Source organism: Neoarthrinium moseri, assembly GCF_022829205.1.
Source record: "Neoarthrinium moseri strain CBS 164.80 chromosome Unknown scaffold162_Wmoseri_CBS_16480, whole genome shotgun sequence".
NCBI lineage: Eukaryota > Fungi > Ascomycota > Sordariomycetes > Amphisphaeriales > Apiosporaceae > Neoarthrinium > Neoarthrinium moseri.
Genome location: NW_026055276.1, coordinates 1 through 10,277, shown reverse-complemented (window position 1 = coordinate 10,277; position 10,277 = coordinate 1). Strand labels below are relative to the sequence as shown.

The following is a 10,277-nucleotide window of genomic DNA, read 5'->3' as shown; positions in this document are numbered from 1 at the left end:
AGCTAACTGACCTTACGGATATCCTTGTTGCGCACCTTGCAGATCTGCTGGATATCGGCGGCACTTTGCGAGACATCCTCCAGCGAGTTACCCTCGAGGATCAGCTCATCCTTCTGGGCGGACGAGACCTTGACGTCGACGCCGTGGCGCATGACGACTCTGCGGACCAGCTTCTCGCCAATGAAGTTACGGATCTCGACCTCGTACTGGTCGGTCTCGGAGTTCTTGTCGATGTTGACGTTGATGGGGAAATGGGCGTAGACGTAGCGCATCTTGTACTTGAAGCCCTTGGTGACACCGACGATCAGGTTGTTGATGAGGGTGCGGACGGTACGGAGGGCAGCGACGTTCTTGCGGGCACCGTGGTGGATCTCAATGCCAATGACGTTCTTCTTGGGGTGGGAGAAGTTGACGGCCAAGTGGCTCAGGTCCTTGGTGAGCTTGCCTGTGCGGGACTATGGGTTAGAATCTTCCAAGGCGCTCGCGGGCGGTGGTGCCGGTCGCGGGGAGAGCGGTTGTTCGTACCTCGGGGACCAGTGACGGTGACCTTGCGGGCCTTGATCTGGACGGAGACTGTGGGACACACGAAATGTCAGTAAAAGCGTCTCTCGTTGGCGTGTGGTCCGTCGTGAAGCCAGAGAACTCGCGCCCCTCTCCCTCCTCATCTTCCTGGTGCTCGTCGTCATTGCCGTCGTTGTCGTCGGCTAGCTTGTGCGTGGCTGTCTGCAACAGTGCTTTGTCGGCCTGAGATGGGCGCGTCTCGTCTGCATTCCACCTGAACCCCAATATCCACCCCTCAATGGCGCCGCACGCAGGACTCTGGCTTCTCGTCGTCTGGGGGGAAAATGGGAGGGGGGGCCACGTACCGCCCTCAGGCACCTCCAAGGTCTCCTCGCTGTGAATGTAACGCATCTTGACGGTATTTCCTCGGGTGGGGGAAATGGGCTGGGGATGTCGACCTGGATGCGGAGGAGTCAAAGGTCAGCAAAACGTGCGAGGCGGGCGGGCAGAGGTCGAGGTCGGGGCGAGAGACAGGAGCGCCTCTGATGGCCGCGGGGAGGCAATGGACGGGATCGTGGGATCGTGGGAGCGTGGGAGCGTACCTGGCTGATTGGCGATGCGGTGGTGATGAGGTCGAACTTTTTTCGAGGTTCCACGGCTTTGACCGAATCTCAAATTTTGGCCGGGAGCGAGCTGCGAAATTGTGCGTAGGGTTTTCGGGGCCTCTGGGGCCTCTGAGACCCAGAAAAAACAGCCGACCAATGGGCCGAATTTTTGAGGCGGGGGCGTTGTGGGGCGGGGGCTGTTCTTCTGGCACGAGCCACAGGAGACGGGGAGTGAAAGCCACAGAAGGGGGAAGGAAGGGGAAGGCTGGGCCCGGTGAATGGCGGCCAGCTGCGGGACGACGGCGGCAGCTGCGGTCACTTCACCTGTGGGTTGGTGCTGCAACCAAATCCATCTATGTACCAATCTACCAATCTACCAAGGCAAAGTCCAGCGATGCGGTCCCATCCAATGGGTGGCCCCAATGGACCATGATGGGAGGGGGGCGCTCTACCTTGAGCTCCAAATGGATTGAGTGCCTGGCTTTCGCACTGCAGATTGGCTATCTAGAGAGCTGAATACATGGAGCCATGACACGGGATACAGTCTGCTTCTCGCGGGAAAGCATCCTTTGGTGGTTCGCCGTGGGCCACGTCCGTGATACGTCCATCACACGCTGGATATACTGCCTTGAGCGACGGCGACATCATTGACGTTGGCCCTCCCGAGTCCCGAGATGTTACCGTGTAGTTGGTGAGGCGCGGCATAGTTCCATCTCATTGGGCACTCACCGGGAGCAGGGGTAGATCCCGCTCCAGCTCCAGCTCTAGCTTCGGTCAGCCCAGCCCACCACGCACCCACCCCCAGGCTTCCGCAAACCGCATCCCGCGTCCAGCATCCCGCTATCACCACCACCTCACAAGCAAGCTGCCTGCCCGACCGTAGTTGACTTGCGTAACCACCTGGGCAGTCACTCCCATTGCGTCCGAGTAGCATCCCTCCCACCCCCCCTCCCGCCCAACGACAAGCATCGGACTCGGAGAGAGAGTCAGAGAGTGAGTGAGTGAGTGAGTGAGTGAGGATAGAGAGAAGGGTTTCCTACGCAGTTGCGCAGCCGTTTCGCCCGCAGCCCGACCGACACCATGTCCTACTTCTTCTCCACCCCCGTCGACATCGACATCGTGCTCGAGGATGCCGACGACCGCCAGATGGTCGACGTCAAGCTCGACAAGAACAGGCGCGAGAAGGCCCCCCTCTACATGGACGGCGAGTCCGTCAAGGGCGCCGTCACCATCAGACCCAAGGACGGCAAGCGCCTGGAGCACACCGGCATCAAGGTCCAGTTCATCGGCACCATAGGTACGTGCATCTGCCGTCGTGCTCCGCGACACTGCCAACAACACGGACTGACCTGCCCTGCCTCCGGCCAGAAATGTTCTTCGACCGCGGGAACCATTACGAGTTCCTGACCCTCAACCAGGAGCTCGCCGCCCCCGGCGAGCTGCAGCACCCCCAGACCTTTGACTTCAACTTCAAGAACGTCGAGAAGCAGTACGAGTCCTACAACGGCATCAACGTCAAGCTGCGCTACCTGGTGCGCGTCACCGTCTCGCGCCGCATGGCCGACGTCATCCGCGAGAAGGACATCTGGGTCTACAGCTACCGCATCCCCCCGGAGATGAACAGCAGCATCAAGATGGACGTCGGCATCGAGGACTGCCTGCACATCGAGTTCGAGTACTCCAAGAGCAAGTACCACCTCAAGGACGTCATCGTCGGCCGCATCTACTTCCTGCTCGTCCGCCTCAAGATCAAGCACATGGAGCTCAGCATCATCCGCCGCGAGACCACCGGCGCCGCCCCCAACCAGTACAACGAGAGCGAGACCCTCGTCCGCTTCGAGGTACGTCTTTCTTTCTTTCTTCTGTCTCCCCAACTCACCTCCCTTACGCCAATCGCACCGGGTGGAGAAACACTAGAAACCACAAGCAGCCAAAGGCACTAACATACACTCTCTTTCTTCTCTCTTCAGATCATGGACGGCTCCCCCTCCCGCGGCGAGACCATCCCGATCCGCCTCTTCCTGGGCGGCTTCGACCTCACCCCGACCTTCCGGGACGTCAACAAGAAGTTCTCGACGCGGTACTACCTCAGCCTGGTGCTCATCGACGAGGACGCCCGCCGCTACTTCAAGCAGTCCGAGATCATCCTGTTCCGCCAGGCACCCGAGGCGTCCAACGGACAGCCGCAGATCCTCACCGTGCCCGAACCCATCATGCCGAAGCCGTTACCCGTCGAGGGCTAGAGGTCAGATCACGCAGACGTCCTCGCGTGGATTCGAGCCCTGAACCGAGAGTCGTGAGCGGGCAGAGGGAAGCGGTCGGGGCTTCTGGCTCCCCAAAATATATCTGTACATAGAGTCTTTTCACGGTGCGGGGGTTCTTCTTCGACAGCATAGGGAGGCATGGCGTTCACGGTCTTTGGGGCGGCAACTTGTGGGGGACGCATAGTCTAGTCCAACGTTCACATAATCATTTCCTGTCGCCGTTCCCCATTGCAGTCTCGTAATCGGGTTTCCCATCAAACCCCTTTTCGGACACTAAGTACCGAGTACAGAGGGATCCATAACCACCCTTTGGCAGTGGTCCTTATCCCATGTGGTATCTTACTCATACATTTGTTCTCCTTGGTCTCTATGCGTTCTCTTTTAGTTTTTGCATCGGTTCCTCAGGGTGCAACGGCACCCCTCGCCCCCTGCTCACAAAACTTCCATCTCGTCCCCGGCGTCCATGAACGGCACCTGGTCATTACCAATTGCGGCAATGCGATCCAACTCGGCCTGGTACTCGCGGCGAATGTCTGCCAGCGTTACTACCTTTCTCTTGCCCAAGCCGTTGCCAAAGGAGCCCGATGAGCCGTTCACACCATGACTACTGGCTGGCGGCGCTTCCGTGGCAATCCACGCCTGCTTTTCGTCGACGCAGCTGAGGACGTTGATCAGCATCAAGTACTGCCTGGTGATGACCGTGTCAAGAACGTCGTCCCCGGCGGGCTCGTCGGCATCGGCCCGCTGTCGTAGTTTGTGTATGCGATCGAGAAGTATGGCGGCAGCCCCGCGGTAGTCGTTGCGTTTGATGCGCCATGCGTAGAGGATCTGATGCCACGGCTTGTCTGTCACGATGTCGACTGCGTCGTGGCACCTGTGGGCCAGAATATCATCGACGGCGTTCTCGAGGTTGGGGAAGGGGAGCTCGACAAGCTCCGAATTGTGAAGTCCATCGCACATCTTCTCGATGAGGATGCGGAGCAGGGATCGTTGCAGTGCGCGGTCCGCCATGGTGACCAAGGTCGTGTGTGCCAGATCAAAGTGGGATATGCTGACGGCTCCATGGAACAGTCGACTTTGGACTTCTGTCCGGAATGCCGGCCCATCTTTGGTCTGGCGGTTGACGAACTGCAAGGCGAGCTGAGCAAACTCCACGACGTATGTGTACGCCTTGTGCTTCTCATACAGGGAGACAACATGAGCATAGTATTGTGGCATACCAGCATGCAACAATCGCCACTCTGTATCGTCGAGCAGTCCACTGCTATGCCTGTCAGGGTTCTTCGTTGGCCGACCTGCAGGCCTTGTTAGCTATCGATCTGGAACGTTCTGCGGAGTGGGGATACCTACTCAGACCGTATGCTGCCTTTTTGAAGTATGTGGCCGCAGTCGAGTAGTCTTTGAGACCGAGATGTACACGCCCCTGGACATATGTTGAAAAGGGGTCATGATCGCAGAATGGACCAAGCTCGGCAGCAAGATCCGGCCTGTTCTGATAAAGCAGTGCGCACTGGAAAAGGTGAGGCGGTAACTGAATATCGCTGTCTGTCGCACACACATTCGATGCGATGTCTGTGATGCTCGAAGGCGTCCCCGCCATCTCGCAAGTCCCTAGGAGGTGGCCAACCAGTCCTTCCAAGGCAGTGATTACTTGGCTTTCCTCGGCCGAACGCTTCGTGAGGGCAGGCGAGCCACCTGAAATAGAACCAGACCGGTCTGCCTTTGGAAGCGGCACCAAAAGCTGTGTCTTTGCCAACCATCGTACCAGCTCCAGCCTCTGGAGGCACTTGATGAGATAGCGGTAGACAGTGCCAATGTCCATGCGATGATGGAGCGCGTCCTCGGGTACATCGAATTCGAACTCCATGTGGACAAGAAGAATAAGCTGGCTGAAACAGACGTTCCATTGAAGCTCGACCGTCTCCTGAATAGCTCGGACGGCTATTTTGCGCCCAAAGTCGGTCAGAGGGTATGGGGTTTGGCGTTGAGAGTCGGCAGGAGCATTCATCAAAGAGACGGTTCTACCATACAGTTCCGTGCTGACTGCCGAAAAGTTCTGGCCCAAAGCATCGGTGACTTGAGCACAATCATCGTCAGATGTCTGCCGCCAGAAAGCTGCCTTGTCTGAAAAATATTGAATCCGTTCATCGTCCGTTTTTGTGGAATCTTCAAGTAGCTCACAGCGCAATACTGCGTTGCAAGTTTGGAGCATACTGTGCGAGAATATGTCGACGAAGTTTAGCCCAGTGGAGATGAGCAGTGACACATTCTCGTAGCCCTCCAGGCGAGCACCAGGATTGTGACATATTTGCTCCAGTCGACTGCACTCTCGGATTGACGAGAGGCCGTCTGCGCAAGCCACCCAAGGCTGACCTGAAGTTGGCTCGTAGGACAATGACAGGGCTTCACCGCGCTGCTTGTCCAACTCGACGACGAGCCGGTAAAAGCGGCGCCACTGCATGTCATTGGCAACTCGGAATCCTTCGTAGTTCATCCCTCCAGACGCAGATGAGCTCCTTTCAAGAGAAGATGTCGAGCCGAGAACGGAGCAGATAGACTCTGCCAATCCTTTGCTGGTCCGAGCCGACGAGTCCTTTGCCAAGCCCAAACCTTGCTCATAAATGGTCAAGGCCGTTTCGAGAGTGGCCTTTGTGAACCGGCCAGGAGCCAAGATGAGCTGTAGCCACTTCTCGGTAGCATCTGTAGCGTCACCCGGGCCAGAGGATTGCGCCGTAGGTATCGTGTTGTCGCAGTAAACACCAGTCCACCCATTCTGCCACGCATCATCAACCTCTTCAAAAGTAAAGGCAAGATAATGTACCCTGTAGGTCATGTTGTTCTTCCACAGCACCCATAACCGCGTGCCGTGGGGACCATCATGGGCTACGGTGAAATCGGCCAGTGTCCAGACATCAGAGCCCGCGGGCGGCGGAGGGATGAGCTGGGAATCCTTGAAGAAGGGGTTAATGGCGACGCCGCCTTCGTCGGGGTCGGCCTCGAGCTTCCAGAATTTGAACTCCCCGGCGCCTACAGGCGAATATGTGACGCAAAGACGCTTCCCCTCTGTCTCACCGACGACCTTGATCAGATTGCACTGGGAAGGATCTATGGTCCATTTACCGATTTCTTGGGGGTTCCGTTCAGCATTGAGAATGTCTTGGGTGTGTAGGATCTGTCCGTTCTGCAAGTTCCATATGCGTAAGCGGTGATCCAGGCAAACGGTGAAGAGAAACGAGGCCTCTTGTTGGCCAAGATCCGTCGTGGCCACCGAGGAAGCAGCACTGAGATCCATGTTCACGTTGCCATGCTTGACCGTGTGGCTTCCCTTGAGGAAGCCTCTAAAACTCTGACCCCAGCCCTTGGAGTTATACTGCGTCTCCCTCCAGGGTTGTCGAAAAGCTGGAAGGGGGAGTCAGAATGTGCAGATCAGTGGAGGAGGGTGTAAGATACGAACAGTCATGGCCTCTGTTCCTGTCCAACTTCAGAATACCACCGTCGTGAGTGGTCACGACGAGGAGGTTGTCGTCGGCGGCAATCAGGCGGTGGGCGACCTTGATGCCCAACGCAGCCGAGGAGTGTACTTTGCACAAGTCGGCGATATCGGCTGGCGAAGGCCTGCGGAAGTGCTCGGGCTTCAGGGTGATGGTGAAGAACTGGTTCGACTGGTCGACGACGAAGACGCTGAGTGCGTCATGGTCGGGGGAGTCCGCGAGGGCGACGCACGAGGGGCGTATGGGCTGAGTGAAGCGGAGATTGACAACCAGGTTCGCATCGGGGGATTTCTTGGTCTTGCAGACGTCGATGCAGCGGACGCTCAGCAGGGTGTCGGCGTCCAGGACGCGCCAGAGGAAGCTCCTGGGGGCGGCATGGTGCTTGCGGTGGTAGATGGACGAGGCGACGGCGCAGTTCCTGGAGCGGAACAGCTTCTCGTCCTCGTCGGGCGGGTGCGGTCGTCTCTGGCCTCGGGCTGTCGCACTGCCAGAGGGCAGCTTCACATTGACGATCAGCGCACTCGACGGGGCCTCCAGGTTCAGTCTAGTTTCCTTGTGCAGGTACAAGGGATCTCTAGAGGACATGATGACTCCATGCAGGCCGCGCCGGGGCCGCGCGAGACGTCAGTCGTGGGATGTTGGCGTTTGCGATCGAAGGACGCGGTCTCGTGGATTTCTGCCGACGCGCAAGTTGGGAGGAAGCTGGAGCTGGAGCTTTAAGAGAGCTGGGGATCAAAAGAGTGTGGCCGGCTGGCCGCCTGCCCATGGAACGGACTTGGCAGCTGTTTCGCAGCTTCTCTCCAGCTGGCAGCTCTAAGGCGCGACCAACCAACTGTAGGGAAGGGAACTCAACTCATCCAAAACCAGGTATTGCAAACCTTGGGAGTCTTTTCCTAGGCCGACAAGGAGTATGGAGGAGAACGCAAGGTTCTAGAGCAGGTTCTTTCTTTCTTTTCTTTTCTTTTCCGTTTCCCCCTCCAGGTCATCCACGACAAGTTGCTACTGCGTTCGCTGACATCGGGCCGTGTAGGCACACATGGGTCAGGTAGATAGATCATCAGGAAGTCCGCCAAAAGCTTACAACGAGAAGTTAGTTCAAGTTACGAAGAGAACTTGTACTGACGCGTATATTCAAACAAACGTCAACAGTGCCACTGCTCCACATGGTGAAAGGTATGACATGAGCCAATCGCACGGAAATTCCATATTTGCAACATGCCGGGAGATATGATACAACGACGTGGTCGCCAAACGTCAACAGCAAAACTGTCTAGCAATCCTATATAAAAACGCCAAAGCCATGCAAGTGAAAAATAAAAGAAGTAAAACAAACCGCCCCCGGCTCCTGTCATGTCCGCGTTATCTTCCTGGTCCGCCCTCGGCCCATTACCTGCACCCACCCATCCAGTGACGCCGGCCACGCTCATCCAACCCTGCTGACGCTAGTTGTTCATCTTCTCCATATCCTTGGGAGACGGGTCGCCAATCCCATCCTCGTTGATGGCAAACAGGCAGTCGCTTTCGGGCAAGCAAGGGCTGTCGTAGATCTTGGCGATACGCGTCTCGCCACGGCCCTTCTTCAAGCTGATTCTCGTCGTGCTGGCGTGTGCGATGATGTTGCCACCGATGGGCTTCTTGGGGTCGGGATTGAACATGGAGCTCGGTCCACCGTCAACCTGGGCCACGACCTGGTTCGTGATGACCACTGCGATGCCAAACTCGTCGGCCAGCCGCTGCAAGGTGCGCATGAATTTGGCAAGATGTGTCTGACGAGACGAGAGCTCGCCTCGGCCCAGGAAGTCGGTCCGGTACAGTGCAGTGGCGCTGTCGACGATGAGCAGAGAGAACCTCGTCTCGCACATCATGGCCGATGCCTGGTTCAGGAGCTGCAGCTGGTGATCCGAGTTGTAGGCCCGGGCGTAGGCAACGTTGTCCAGAACCTCCTCGCCCGACAAGCCGTAGCGGTTCGCCACGGCCAGGAGACGGACCGGTCTGAAGGTGCCTTCGGTGTCGATGTAGAGACATTTGCCCTCGCCGCCGCCCATGTCGAACGGCAGCTGACACGTCACGGCAAGGGTGTGGCAGATCTGGCTTTTACCTGTCCGGAACTCACCGAACAACTCGGTGACGGAGCCGGTCTCGACGCCACCGGCCAGGAGAGTGTCGAGGTTCTTGGACCCGGTCGAGATGGAGATGAGCTCACTTCTTCGCTGGTGCATCTCAGTGGCTGTGGTGAAACCCATGGGCACCAATTTGGATGCTTTGGCCAAGATTTCGGGTTAGCACCGCGCACCAACGGGGAAGTATCATCAAAGGGTGACCAGAGGATGACCAGAGGTTGGGACGCCTTTGAAAGGGATGGCTTACCCTCAAAGAGAATCTTGGTTGCCTTCTGTTCCGAGATGCCCTTGACCTGCTCCAACATCCTCTTGGGAGTGTAGGCTATAGACTCGACGGTCTGGAACCCCCCGTCCACAATCAGTTGGATGTCACGCTTGGTGAGGCCTGCAACACCCTGTCCACGCATCGCAGGTCAGTCCGGCTCTGGAACACCAGCTTGGTCAGGGAGCCTACCTCGAGGGCGGACACGGGGGTGGGCGCCCCGGGTCCAGTGACGCCGCTGTCGTCGGCGCCGGCGTCTCCATGCTGCAATTCGTCGTCATACTCCTCGGCCATTCTGGAAAATCGTTGGCGAGGCCTCAGAACAATGACGGCTTCAATCACAAGAACAAGAAAATCCGCCAGGGGAAGAAGACGGGATGTGCAAGGGAGTTTTGTCTTTTTCTTTTTTACGCTGGGCGGCAGAGGTCACAGTCGAGAGGGGACAAGGAGCGCGTCTGACGCGTTGCGGCGGCCCAAGGCTAAGTAGGGAATTAATTAATAAAGCGAGCTGTAGGCAACACACCCCGCTAAGGAAACAGGAACCCGTGCTCGGCGCCTTTGGACTCGCCACGCGCCCGAGCAGCGGTGTCACATGACCTGGAGCCTTGGCTGACTTTTAGACTCCAAGTTCCAATAGTTGCACACGGGTCAGCAGGAGGCCGAGGCAAGTACGACTGGTCAGACCCATCTGTACGGCGGCAGATCGAGTCCAACTTATTATTACTCTGCATGGCCTACGGTAGGTGTCTATAGGCAGGCAGGTAGACACCTACGAAGCACGGGGCTGCTCCAGAGGTGCCATGAGACGGTAGGCAGTCGCCTTTCGTCCATCCAATGCTTTTCGCTTGCTTGCTTGCGCCTGATTGCCCCGTCCTCGATGGCCATTCAACTGTCGCCTGGGCCACAGCCCAGCTCAAGGCGTTTCTCTCGTTGGGGGATGTGTGAAGCAACCACGATGCCAGACAGTGTCAGGTCTTGCCACTCCCAACATGGATGCTCTCAGTTCGGACAGGCAAGGAGATCGGAAGAGCACA

General features: G+C 57.5%; 4 protein-coding genes across 4 annotated transcripts; 1 reads left to right on the top strand and 3 right to left on the bottom strand.

Moving 5' to 3' along the window:
- Window positions 1-2: 2 nt before the first annotated feature.
- On the bottom strand, window positions 3-1,811 carry JN550_013892 (uncharacterized protein; the record flags this gene model as incomplete). Its single annotated transcript, XM_049312530.1, has 5 exons — window positions 3-445; window positions 526-573; window positions 867-959; window positions 1,104-1,430; window positions 1,649-1,811. The coding sequence occupies 5 exons, from the start codon at window positions 1,809-1,811 to the stop codon at window positions 3-5; spliced, it is 1,074 nt and encodes a 357-aa protein (XP_049164142.1).
- A 375-nt stretch (window positions 1,812-2,186) lies between these two features.
- On the top strand, window positions 2,187-3,349 carry JN550_013891 (uncharacterized protein; the record flags this gene model as incomplete). The annotated part of the gene is made up of 3 exons (XM_049312528.1): window positions 2,187-2,403; window positions 2,475-2,935; window positions 3,077-3,349. The coding sequence occupies 3 exons, from the start codon at window positions 2,187-2,189 to the stop codon at window positions 3,347-3,349; spliced, it is 951 nt and encodes a 316-aa protein (XP_049164141.1).
- Window positions 3,350-3,802: 453 nt separating this feature from the next.
- On the bottom strand, window positions 3,803-7,446 carry JN550_013890 (uncharacterized protein; the record flags this gene model as incomplete). The annotated part of the gene is made up of 3 exons (XM_049312527.1): window positions 3,803-4,665; window positions 4,721-6,769; window positions 6,825-7,446. The coding sequence occupies 3 exons, from the start codon at window positions 7,444-7,446 to the stop codon at window positions 3,803-3,805; spliced, it is 3,534 nt and encodes a 1,177-aa protein (XP_049164140.1).
- Window positions 7,447-8,303: 857 nt separating this feature from the next.
- Window positions 8,304-9,537, bottom strand: JN550_013889 (uncharacterized protein; the record flags this gene model as incomplete). Its single annotated transcript, XM_049312526.1, has 3 exons — window positions 8,304-9,121; window positions 9,229-9,376; window positions 9,436-9,537. The coding sequence occupies 3 exons, from the start codon at window positions 9,535-9,537 to the stop codon at window positions 8,304-8,306; spliced, it is 1,068 nt and encodes a 355-aa protein (XP_049164139.1).
- Window positions 9,538-10,277: the final 740 nt, after the last annotated feature.